Source organism: Cannabis sativa, chromosome 8 (assembly GCF_029168945.1).
Source record: "Cannabis sativa cultivar Pink pepper isolate KNU-18-1 chromosome 8, ASM2916894v1, whole genome shotgun sequence".
In the NCBI taxonomy this organism is placed as follows: domain Eukaryota; kingdom Viridiplantae; phylum Streptophyta; class Magnoliopsida; order Rosales; family Cannabaceae; genus Cannabis; species Cannabis sativa.
In genome coordinates this window covers 47,775,881-47,788,811 of record NC_083608.1, presented here as the reverse complement: position 1 = coordinate 47,788,811, position 12,931 = coordinate 47,775,881, and the positions used below count along the sequence as shown (strand labels likewise).

At 37.0% G+C, this 12,931-nt stretch overlaps 2 protein-coding genes across 2 annotated transcripts; both read right to left on the bottom strand.

Moving 5' to 3' along the window:
• Window positions 1-506: 506 nt before the first annotated feature.
• Window positions 507-6,261, bottom strand: LOC115701163 (mitogen-activated protein kinase 20). The gene is made up of 10 exons (XM_030628872.2): window positions 5,487-6,261; window positions 4,177-4,585; window positions 3,857-3,984; window positions 3,691-3,750; window positions 2,710-2,859; window positions 2,474-2,629; window positions 2,144-2,355; window positions 1,935-2,036; window positions 1,382-1,548; window positions 507-1,289 (listed from the first exon to the last, which is right to left on the bottom strand). The coding sequence occupies exons 1-10, from the start codon at window positions 5,508-5,510 to the stop codon at window positions 805-807; spliced, it is 1,893 nt and encodes a 630-aa protein (XP_030484732.1). The 5' UTR covers window positions 5,511-6,261; the 3' UTR covers window positions 507-804.
• A 1,954-nt stretch (window positions 6,262-8,215) lies between these two features.
• On the bottom strand, window positions 8,216-12,293 carry LOC133030657 (uncharacterized). The gene is made up of 3 exons (XM_061103468.1): window positions 11,396-12,293; window positions 9,677-11,173; window positions 8,216-9,588 (listed from the first exon to the last, which is right to left on the bottom strand). Exons 1-3 carry the CDS (start codon window positions 12,291-12,293, stop codon window positions 8,216-8,218), a joined length of 3,768 nt encoding a protein of 1,255 aa, XP_060959451.1.
• Between the last annotated feature and the right edge of the window lie 638 nt (window positions 12,294-12,931).

The following is a 12,931-nucleotide window of genomic DNA, read 5'->3' as shown; positions in this document are numbered from 1 at the left end:
CATCATCTCCTACCCTTATTATCTTTCTTTCTTCATCCAACTTTTTCCAACCTATCTAACAATAACAATCAAGTTCTTAACTTTTCGTTAAGATTTAAAAAAAGGATATCATTAATTCTACTCATCTCCAAATTTCTCTTTGATATTTTTGAGAAAAGGAATGACCAATCAATCAATTATGTGTTTTACTATTGTTACTAACAAAACATTCGACTGTATATGTTATTCTCTATGTGGGGTTGGCTGTCCTAACACTTTCCATTCTTCCACATTACAAAACCAAACGAATAATAATAATAAAAGTAGTGTCAGCATGATTGATCTTTGATATTATTCTTTTTTTCACTTGTTTTAAAAACCATTGCACTTGGTCTAGTTTCTACCTAATATTATGCAACTATTGAGGAACAACAGATAAGTAATAATGTATGTAAGAAGAAGAAGCAGTGTACTCTATGCACTTTCATTGTTGTAATGTAGTGAAAGAGTACTGGAACTGACACAAGTAGAAACCAATAAGAGAAGGCAAAGTTAATGTCAACTTTTTTATACACCTATACATACATATGTAGTAAGATATATCCTTATGGGATGACGTGGATAGATCTTTTATGGAACAATTTTTACTCATTCCTTTCATAGATGTACTGTGAGAGAGAGAGAGAGAACGTATAATATTTCATGAAATGTTTCTTTGTAACATAAAATGACAAAGGGGCTGGATATTTTCTTTCATAGGGGGCCTCTATGCCTCATCATAACCTGCTCCTTTAGCTAAAAATACCCGTAATCCATTTTTTCTTTCTAATACATTCTTGTCATACCATACTGAACAGTCTGAACAGTTGCAACTTTCCGATGGGGAGCTCCAGTTGCGGTGGTGGTAGTAGTGGTGGTGGCGGCAGCAGCACTAATACCACCATACGAAGTTTTTCCCTGTAACAAGTTGGAATCAATAGCGACTCTATCGTTATGTTGTTGCACCTTATTGACTCCTGCCCGTGTCATAAAAAATGGGTTGGTGTCGATGTTGATGGCAATCTCTGGTGCTAATTTGGCTGCCATGCCACATTGAACGGATTGTTTTACCTGTGATGACATGTCCCTGGAGGCTTCAGTTGCAGACCTCTCTTGATGGCCTATTACAGGTTTTCGATAGTAGGCAGTCGGAGGGACAGCCTGAGGAGGAAGGACCGAGCTTCTATTCAGTGCTCTAGGATCATAAGAATCTTTCATAATGTTTACATTATCATATGCTCCAACTGGCCCAACAACTCTTCCTGGTTTGGCTGAACGCAGAACCAACAATCAGTAAAGCATATACATGAAAACAAGAAAATAGGGTACTTGAAAATGTGACTACACAGACTGGAATATGTACCCAATGGAATTCTTTGAGGTCCCTGCATGTTCCTTGCTACATTCACATGAACTGTATCTGTATCTTTTAAATTCTTGTATGCCTCTTCTGTATTTTGACGATCTCTCGACGATGTATAGTTGTGTTGGTCCTTGGCAGGGACAGTGTTTGAGTGTACAATTGTAGACCTGCAAGTATAATGTACAATGTAAATAACAATTATCATAAACTTTTTGGCAAAATCCACCTGAATTTAAGTAAGGGAGTATGCTCATATGTAAAATATGAGAAATGCTAAGGTGCCCAACATTTGGTGCAATTCAATCTAAGATCCGATATATTTAAATTATTACCACTATCAAAAACTATTAACTACTGGCAAGATACTATGGTGTTGAGCACCACTGGTGCCTAATAGTGATACTCATCAAATATAGACGGAGCTAGGGGGGCGGAGGAAATTTTCTATAATTTTTTTTACAAGTGTTGGCCCCCATTAAGTTTTGGGCTGGCTTGGCCCCGAGCTGGTGAATTCACTACCAGTAAAATTACATGATAAAGAACTGCATTTTACCTTGGAAGAGAGACGTGCTTTCTCTCAAGTGGGATAACTGGACCACTTTTACCACCATTTTCTTCAAGATGTGCAAACTGCTTTCTGAATTGATCAACGGCACTAAGATAAACAAACACCAAATGTCAATGAAAATGTAGAAGTAAAATCCTTATTTCAACCAACGTAAATAAAGATTAAACAATAACAAAACAAATATTCATTAGAACCTTGGGTAGAGAAAATTTGTCCTCTCAGTTCCATTCATGTAGTCTTTCAGCAACTGAGGATGATACTCTAATATCTCGCGAAAGATTAGCTCCCGTATGTCTTCTTTCGTGACCCTTCGCCTCTCAAACTCAAATTCCATTTTTGTAATTGGTTGGCAGGAAGGTTCCCTCTCTACCCTCGAAAGTCCCTTGAAATAGGGATCAGCCAATGCCTGATAAAGCAACAAATCCAATTAATTTGATACATTGAAGTGGGGAAGGGAGGAATAAAACTGAGTATGGACCAGAACAGTGTGTACATCTAATGCATCAATGTACACTAGAACAAACCTCTTCAGCAGTTGGTCGGTCCTTCGGATCAAAAGCAAGTAACCTTTCTAATAGCCGCAATGCTAAAGGATCTGCATTAGGAAATTTCTGAGCAAAATGAACAGGCAATTTTTTCCTCATAGTAGTCAAGTATCTCCTTGCTTTTTCATTTCGGACCTGTTCAGGTCATTTTAAAATTCGTTAAGACAAATTAGAAGCAGAAAAACTCGAAAGGGAAAACTAACAAATTTGCTTACCCGAGATATAGTATCTAGTGAAGGTGTACCAAGCAGATCTGTCATCAAATCTAACTGATGTACAACATTTTTACCAGGGAAAAGTGGCTTCCCAGTTAATACTTCAGCGAAAATGCAGCCTATACTCCATATGTCAATTGCAGGTGTGTACTGAAATTAAACATTTTTTTTTCGAAAGTAATAAGCAACAAGTAGAAAAGAAAAAATAAATGAACCATATTAATAAAGTACTAATCAATAGACAAATACATTGTTCTACCATTAACTTTGTTTCCGAAAACAATTGTTTTACTAGTGGAAAAATCAATCGGTAAGAAATCAAAGAACGAAGATGTTCAATTTATAATGGCCTTCCATTCATTGGCTACCAAGGCTCGACTAAAAGAGATATAGCTCTTGTGCTTCTTCTAATTTAGTAGCTTACTATGCTCTGACTTGCTCATATGAGATACATTCCACTCACTTATTAGACACAGCAAGAACAGTACAATAAAGGACACAGAATACAGCGAGAAAACGAAAGCCAAATAAGGCCTCGGTCAAAACCATGAATTCCTTCAACACATGTTAAGATGACGAGACCTAGGCTGAATATGGCCACCTATGCATTGTAAAATGTAAAGTCTCCAGAACAATTAGTTGCTAGTAGCCTAAGGCAAATTCATATTAGCTCCTGAACTTTTAACATGATATTCCTACCATAATGTTGACTTATGTTAGGCGTAACAAAACCAAGTATAATTAGCTGTATTAATTACTGTTTCTTTGTATTGTTAAAGTGGTTAGGTGGCTAGGATAGTATTAAGGAAGTGTAATTAGAATGAATAATCAATTCCAGCTGATGTTCTAATTCTCTGTATGACTTTGACTTAGTCTCTTATGTGAGAGTAGGATTTGAGACTTTCTAATTCTGAGTGTGAAATCTTAAAGATAACTATCATAACATCCAATAAAAAATAAAAAGTCCATACAAAACTATACCTTAGAGAAAAACGACCCACAAAGCTCTGGAGCTCTATACCATCTTGTTGCAACATAGTCCTGTATATGTATCAACAACAATCAAATCAACCATCAACTCAATTTGTAAATGTACAACAACGTAGTGTGCACAAATTGCAACATGAAGGAACTTTCAATGACATACCGTCCAGAATATTGTAGTCGGTGTATCATTGAATGCAACTCTTGCTAACCCGAAATCACATATTTTAAGCTTACAATTTGCATTTGCAAGTATATTCTTCGGTTTCAAATCTCGATGGTAGACATTCGCTGCAACCACAAGAAGTAAGATATAAAAAAAATGAAATACTAAGGAAACAATTTAGTCAAGTTGCACCAGTGTGGCTTCAATATCACAATGTCAATCACATTATGGATACCATTCATACATATACATGTTTTTTAATACAAAATAGGGATCACAAGTACAGATAGAAACACTTGAAGATAACAGGCAGATACCTGTGTGAATGTACTTCAATGCACGAAGTAGCTGGTAAAGGAAAAACTGATAGTGTTCTCGTGTCAAGTCATCATTTGCTTTGATGACTTGATGAAGATCCGATTCCATGAGCTCAAAAACAACATAAATATCTTTAAAGTCTCTTCTTGAAGGAGGCAACATAATGTGTTTAATTTCAACAATGTCAGGATGTCTAAGAAGTCTGAGAAGCTTTATCTCCCGAAGAATACGAGCAGCATCAGAAATATGTTCAAAAATATCGTGTATTTTCTTTATTGCCACTTTTTCACCGGTGTGAGTATCAATTGCTGAGCAAACAACCCCATAACTCCCTTTCCCAATAACTTCTTGAATTTTATACCGATTCGCATCACCATACTCTGAAAAGAAGTCCACCTCTGCTGAATTCTGCACCATTTAAACCCCTTTATCTTATCAGAATCCACCAAACTTGTGCACAAATTTTTACATCATGCAATAAAAAATTGAACCCACCACAGAAATTCTACGAGGGTAACAAAATGGGCATCTTAGAAAGGATTCTTTTAAAAAAATATATAATCTAAAAATACAATTTTTTGTACTAAACTCATTGAAACTTTCTTCATATTAAAGATGTTCCTTTCTTGTTATTTCACTTCTATTGCAAATCAACAGAAAGAAGATTAATATGCCAACTTTTCTTGAATGAGTCTACCAAGTTTCACCAAAAAAAAAATATTTTTATTAATCATCTTAATCTCTAAATTAACTATACCAGCAGCAAATAGCAAACTGAGAAAAGTAAAAACATTCAAGCTACATAAGATGGATTAATTAATTATTTATTTTAACTCCATGAAAATAATATTACGATCAAAGAAGAATGAAAACAAAATATAGTAGACATCAAACCATGTTAAGCGTCCCAAAAGAGTTCAGGTCCATTGATACAGAGAGAAAAAGAACAAAATGAAAATAGCATCTAATCAGCTGGAAATGAAAGCATAAAATTAAGAATTGAATTAAGGGGGGACAGCAGCCCAGAATAAGAATTGAAACCACTCCTTTTTATAAGATTCAGTATAACACCTACACATATTACAGCTCAAGACAAATAATTTATGTTTCATACCAGCTAAGATGATTCGTTAAAATCCCACAAAATCAAAATACACAAAAGGGTTATATTCCAAAATCTCTAAACACCAAAAATGAACATATATAATTATAAATATGATTACAGTGTATTTGTATAATTTAAGATATTAGCAAAGTAAAATCAAATCCAAATTTTGGTATAAATGGGAAAATCATAAACAATTCTCACCTTCTTACGGTGATCCTGCTGCATTTTTTTCAATTTTTTGGTAAGGTTACTTTTTCTCGAGAATAAAGAAAATAAAAAACTCAAAGCTACAAATCTCTCAGCAAAAATAAAAAAATTTGACCCAAACTGTTTAAAAAACCTTATTTGCCGGTAATTTAGATCAGGTAGGTATGATCCGAAACAATAATAATAGGAAGAAAAAAATAAAACCCTTTAAATTCCAGAACAAATTAGCCACATTTGCCCCATCTACCCCAGCTCCGGATCACAAACGAACAATCCCACCTTATTCTTCTCCCCAAATCCTTTACCAAACATAGAACACAACAAACCAAAACCCTCATGCACTCTTCCAAATCCAATTGTAATTTCAACCCTGAAACCTCAAGCACTGAACCTCCAACTATTACTACCATAAATCACCTGAATTGACTCAACAAAAATAATAGCATTGTCCAATTCAGATCCAAAACCCCCCACAATTTAGCCTAAAAATCTCTTTTTTCTCTCTTTCCCAATAATTTAAACCCTCCACGGAGACGAACAACAACAAACAAAGCTCCTCAGTTGAATCAGGCACAGAGTATGGAAATGGAAGCTGCAAGATCTGTTTTTTAACACCGACAAAAACTGAAACTTTAGAGAGAGAAAGAGAAAGAAAAAGATAATAAAGATAGAGAAAGATGAGTTGTGAGGGGCGTGAAGCATAAATCTAGGGAGGAAAGGGAGTGCCTTCGTATACGGCCACGTATAGATACTCCGTATTTATACGGATTCACCAATTTTTACATAGAGATCTACGTAATGTAATGTACTGGAATCAATTTCAGTTGGGGTTACTTTTGTCTTTTTACGCTATGAGAATAAGGGTATTTTCGTAATAAGAGATCAGAGAATCTGCGTGGGAGGGAAGGTTTGGGTAACAGAGCCACGTGTATGTCAGTGCTGGTTGGGAAGAATAAGCTGCACACGTCATCACGACACGTGGCGTTATCTGAGATGCATTAGGGAGCGGTGGGCGAAACGACACGTAGTTTCTGTGATTGTTTTGATCACCTGATTTTGCATGTTGACAAAATTCTGTTTTTCTTTATTTTTTTTGTTATATAAAGGAAAACATATTTGTAACTTCATTAAATAATATATGGGTAGGTAATACTGTAAATTTGAAGGCATTCACTCATATTTTATAATAATTATTAAATTAAAAACTATAATAATTATTAAATGTTAGTAGCAATGTGTACTAAGTACTACTACAAAATATATTTTATTATGAATAGTTAGTATGTTTATAATAATTATTATATTATAAATATATAAAACTTAATAATTAATTATACATAATAATAATATAACTAGTGGTGTGGTTTAGTATATATTTCTCTAAACTAAAATATGAAACTTATTGTATAGATTTTTTTCCAATGTAAATGAAATATTTTGTAGCTTTTACTAGTGGTTCGGAAGTGACAACTCTCAGTTTTGAGGTTTTCTTTTCTGATATTATAGTTTTTTTGTCTAGCTCTCCTAGGGTATCTCTGCATGCTCTTAGGATAGACAATGAACTATTATAGATAGAAGAAAATCCTTCTCTGATTGCGTAACTTTGTTACCTTTGTTATTTTAACCTGTATCGGTTACTCTAAAAAAAAAAAAAAAACCATATAGTATGTATACCAGTATAATTAAAGTAAAATATATTGGTAAATTTTTGAGTTTAACTTAATATAAAAAAAAATAAGTGAAGTATATATTTGATATTATAGGTGGGTTGTTTATTGTTTAAGCCGTTGGGTACATGAAAGCAAGCCCCACACCGTCCAATATATCGACGTTTTATCCAATTTGAATTGAGACTTTGTTGCAAACAAATATTATTAATAAATAAATAAATAATTAAACATCAATATCAATGTGTTTGAAATAAATAAATAAATAAAAAATATTAATTGTATTGGTGGTGTGTTCAGCCAACATATGAAATCTCAACAAATTACTTTGTTATATAAAAATAAATTATGATATTATAAAGTAGTTTTTATATAATTGTTACACAGTCAGCTATCATGGAAATGAAAAGATATAAGTCCCACCAACACAACACAAACTTTACCAAAGTAACATCTCCTAACTAACGACTCCTAGAAGTCATCTCAAAAAAAAAAAAAAACTAATCCAATTTTTTAAATTTACCTTATATGTTATTTTTTTAATTTTTTTTTTAAAAAATTTACAATTTGAGTTTCTCTTGTGGTTTCTCCAATAATTTTTATATGAGTTGTTATCCGAATTTTGATTACAATTTTAGTTGCTATAGGAGTTTCTATATAAAATTTTGTAAGTGCAAAAAAAAAAAAATTATTTAGAAGTGTAAAAATAAAAAAATTCCTTTTTTATTATTATTATTTTAGGTAAGAAATCTCATTCCTTTATTTAGTTACATTTTAAATATTTAAATATTTTTTTTAGTATAATATTTTTTCTACTATTTTGATATAATATCTATTTTATTTTGAAATGGAAGAAAAATACTATTTTAATACAAGATGAAAAAAATATATATAATTTTTTTATGCATTTTAAATTTTATTCTATTTATTTTTAACCATGTTATAATTGATCTTGATTCATGAGTACTAAAAAAATATTATTTTTAATGTATTTAACACTATTTACTAATTCTTGTTTTAGAAATTTTTTTTTTTTCTTGAAAGAAGTGTTCTTTATTAAATCGAGCAATCGCTCTCAAGAATAGACATCAAGTCCGTAGGAACACTATTAATAGAAAACATGCGTTCAGCAAGAGAAATAGAGTGCCGGGCAACAAAATGCGCAGCACAATTCGCAGAACGCTTAACAAACAAAAGTGACACATTACTCAAACTTTCAAGAAATTTCTTACAATCATCCACCACTGAACCGAAGGAAGAGGCGAACACCTCTGCACTACGAATGGATTCAGCACACACAAGGCTATCGGTCTCGACGATAGCTTGGGAAAAGGGGTGATTTTTCAGCCAACTCAATGCTTCCCGAATGCCCATAGCTTCGGCCAACTCAGGGGACACGCTGCCAGTTTTCACACCAGCAAAGGCAACAGTCAAGGTGCCCTCAGTATCTCGGACAACACACCCGAACCCGTACTTTGAAGAACTTTCAAAAATGGCTGCATCGACATTGAGCTTGATTCCTACACTCGGCTTCAACCAAAGCTCCGCACCATCTCCATCTTTGAGAGGAGACAACAAGGGAATGTTACCCTTTCCTTGAGCTTTCAACCATTGATCAAGACTCGAATTAGCAAAATTAACCACGTCCTTCACACTACGAGATCGCTGCTGCCATATGAGATCATTACGAGCACACCAAATTGCCCAACACATCATGGCAACTCTGCTATGGAGCTCCCCTTGCAATCGGCTAAAAGAATCAGTTAGCCATTGACCGAGAGAAAAGGCTTCTCGGTTTGCAGCCGCCAGACCAGCAAATTCCCAACACGCCCAAGCGAAGGTACATGTAACCAGAACGTGCAATTCGGTTTCAGCAAAGACTCCGCACATGGGGCAGGTATTTTCGATCAAAACCTTCTTGATGCAAAGGTTGACTTTGGTGGCGAGGCAATTAGAGGCCGCTCTCCAAACAAGGTCCTTAGCTTTCGGAGGTGCCTTAAGAGACCATAGAATCTTCCAACTAATATTTGGTTCCGACAAGCCCGGCGGGTGCTTTAGAGTTTGGAGCAAATGGTAAGCGCTACGAACTGAATAAAAACCATTCTTCTCAGCGACCCAATACCAAGTGTCTGCATCAACCGAACTTAAGGGAATTCCAAGGATTATAGAAGCATCTTCAGGAGAGAATAAATCCCTTACCACATCAACATCCCAACTTCTATTGTTTATTTGGAAGAGACTATTTACTGTGAAGTGTTCAAGGCCTGGCACAACAGGAATTGGAGAGGCTCGATCAACAATAGGTAGCCATGGATCTGATGTAATTTGCACAGACAATCCCGCACCAATCCTTTTCCTCAGCCCCGCTTTTACAACATCCCGGGCAGCAAAGATACTACTCCAAACAAAGCTTGGATTTGACCCGAGCTCTGCAGAAAGAAAGTCCCCATGAGGATAGTATCTTGCTTTGAAGACTTTCCCCCACTATGGATTCATGACGAAACAGTAATCTCCAACCCTGCTTGCCAAGCATTGCAAGATTAAAATCCCGCAAGCATCGGAATCCCATGCCACCTTCGAATTTGTGTTTAGTCAATCTATCCCAATTCATCCAAATAATACCACTTCCACTACCCGAAGAGTTATTAGACTTCCACCAGAAACTAGCCATCATCTTTTCGAGTTCCTTGCAAGTTCCAACCGGGAGTAAGAAGACATTCATAGCATATGAGGGAAGAGATTGAACCACTGATTTAATGAGAATCTCTTTCCCAGCCCGAGAGAGGAATTTTCCTTCCCAACTATTGATCCTTTTCCTCATCTTCTCTTTTAAGAAACCCAAGACAGCATTTTTGTTGCGGCCCACAATACTAGGAAGACCCAAATACATACTATCCACCCCAGCTTCTTGGATACGCATCGAGTTGCAAATCCGACTTCTTGTAACCGAACTCGTGTTGGAACTAAAGAAGGCTGAAGATTTATGGAGATTAACTTTCTGACCCGAGGCATCTTCAAATAACCGAAGGAGGGAAAGAACACGACTTGCTTCTTCATCAGTGGCCTGACAATAAATATAGCTATCATCTGCAAACAGGAGATGGGAAATGGTGGGAGCGCTTCTAGCCACTTTACAATCGGTGAGCCATCGAGACGACTCAAAAGACCTTATCAGCGATGAGAATCCTTCCGCACAAACAATGAACAAGTATGGAGACAAAGGACACCCTTGGCGGATTCCTCTGGTTGGAGTAATCGGCCCCAGTCTCTGACCACTATTTATAACATGGTATTGAACCGAGTTGACACAGCTTAGAACCAAACCAATCCATCGATTATTGAACCCCATTACCCGAAGAATAGCTTCCAAGAAACCCCACTCAACACGATCATAAGCCTTACTCATATCAAGTTTAAGTGCCATGTATCCCTTTTTTCCAGTAGTCTTCCTTTTCAAATAATGCATGACTTCGAAAGCCACCATAATGTTGTCTGAAATTAGTCTTCCCGCTATAAACGCACTCTGAGTTTCTGAGATAGCAAAGTTGAGGACATTCTTCATTCTATTGGCCACTACCTTGGAGGCGACTTTATAAATGACATTACAAAGCGAGATTGGCCGAAGGTCGCCCATTTGGGAGGGATTTTTCTTCTTTGGTATAAGAACAATATGAGTATCATTTATGGAATCCGGAAACTGACCCGAATCAAAGAAATCCCGAACAAACTTGACCACATCTGTCCCAACTATTCCCCAATGCTTTTGGAAAAAAGCTGGTGTCATACCATCGGGCCCAGGTGACTTATCAGGATGCATCTGAAAGAGGGCGTTTCTAACTTCTTCCTCAGGAATTGTTCTCAAGAGGTCTTCATTTTGCTCACGGCTAACAGTTGGCCGAATACCATCCAAAACCGATCCCAAGTTAACACTAGATGATGAGAATAAATCATGGAAATAGCTAGTGATAACATTTGCCAAACCCGTCTCCCATGTAACCCAATCTCCATTGCTATCTTAAAGACGGGAAATACTATTATTTCTCTTCCTAGAATTAGCAATTGAATGAAAGTACTTACTGTTCTTATCGCCCGAGTTGAGCCAGAATTGCTTCGATCTTTGCTTCCAAAATATTTCTTTTTGAGCCAAGACTTCCGCCAACTTGTCCTTCCCTTCTTTGTGTTATTGGATGGAAATAGGATCTTTACCCCACTTGGAATTTCGGATTTGACTCTTACATTCGTTGATGCGCTTTCGAAAATTCCCAGTTATGTCCCGTCCCCATCTCCCCAATACTTCCCCACATTGATGAATTTTCTCTTGAATGGTGGCTGAACCCGAACTCTTCCAACAACCTTCAACAATCTTCTCACACAAAGGTTCCCGGAGCCAAGCATTCTCAAAACGAAAAGTTGGAAAAGAAACAAGAGGAGTGTTACCTTTAAAGATTAACAACAAAGGGCAATGATCGCTTGTTGAGAACTCCAAGTTGAGCAATGATGATTGTGGAAACGTTGATAGCCAAGAATTGGTGACGAGAGCTTTGTCAAGTCTTTCTTCAATCCACTCGGTACTATTTCTCCCTTTCTCCCAAGTGAACGGGTAGCCAAGGAGAGGCATGTCGATCAAATTACAATCGTCTAAGGCTTTAAGAAAACCCTCAATGAGTCGATCGGGATACTTCCTTCCTCCTTTCTTCTCTAAGTGCGACCCCAAGTTATTCATATCGCCCAAAAGGCACCATGGGAGAAGGCTATCATTTTTGAGTGACCGAAAAAGATCCCAAGTTTGAGACCGAAGTTCTCTTTTTGGCTCCCCGTAAATGCCAGTGAAACGCCAAGGAGGCAGCCCCACCATATGAACCGTGGCATCTATATGATTAAAAGAGAAACCTTGAATGACAACTTCACTAGCTTCTTTCCAAAGAAGAGCAAGCCCACCACTGTGACCACGGGCTTCCACCACAAAACAACCTTCAAACCCCAGGTGGGCTCTTAAACTTTCCAAACTAGACTTATTACATAAAGTTTCACAAAGAAAAAGTAAATTGGGCTTCTTTTGAGACACAAGATCTCGTAAGAATTGTGAGGCCCGCAGGTTCCCAAGCCCGCGGCAATTCCAACTTAAGCAACTCATTGCTCCTGGCGGGCCTGGAAACCAGAGCCCACCAACCCATTTTTTGAAAGCCTCGAACCATCTTGCTCCATGTCATCATCTGTAGCCGAAACCACATTTTTGATTTTCTATACTTAGAAAATCAAAAAATTTGATTTCTAAACCAATAATTTAAACCCTAAAAAAACTATACTTTTTTTTTCAAAACCCCAAAAATACCCCCAAACTAAAACTATCTCTCTTTCTCTCTCTATCTAAATTTCTGGCCCCAAGAATCCCACACCCCAGGTCCGATGGTCGGACCATGGGGTCCGATGGGGTCCGACCAATCGGACCCATCAGACCCCAAGGTCCGACCATCAGACCTCTCTCTTCCCCTCTCTCTCAAATCGCAGGAAAAAAAAAAAAAATTAAAAGCCGGTCGGACTTTCAGGTCCGATGGGTCCGACCATCGGACCTTCGGGTCCGATGGGTCCGACCATCGGACCCGAAGGTCCGACCATCGGACCTCTTTCTTCCTCTCTCTCCAAAATCGCAGAAAAAAAAAATTAAAAGACGGTCGGACCTTGGGGGTCCGATGGGTCCGACCAGGGTCCGATGGGTCCGATGGTCGGACCCATCGGACCCCCAAGGTCCGACCATCGGACCTCTGTCTTCTT

Bases quoted from the DNA above. Each gene is read 5' to 3' on its own strand.
- LOC115701163 (XM_030628872.2), bottom strand. From the start codon at position 5,510: ATGCAGCAGGATCACCGTAAGAAG. The intron at 2,860-3,690 runs GTATAGTTTTGT...GTTTAATTTCAG, and splicing joins GTGGGTCGTTTTTCTCTAAG to TACACACCTGCAATTGACAT. The intron at 1,290-1,381 runs GTACATATTCCA...TTCTGCGTTCAG, and splicing joins ACCTCAAAGAATTCCATTGG to CCAAACCAGGAAGAGTTGTT.
- LOC133030657 (XM_061103468.1), bottom strand. From the start codon at position 12,293: ATGAGTTGCTTAAGTTGGAATTGCCGCGGGCTTGGGAACCTGCGGGCC. The intron at 11,174-11,395 runs GTAAGAGTCAAA...CCCGTCTTTAAG, and splicing joins TCGAAAGCGCATCAACGAAT to ATAGCAATGGAGATTGGGTT. The intron at 9,589-9,676 runs GTTGGAGATTAC...TTCTTTCTGCAG, and splicing joins TGCAATGCTTGGCAAGCAGG to AGCTCGGGTCAAATCCAAGC.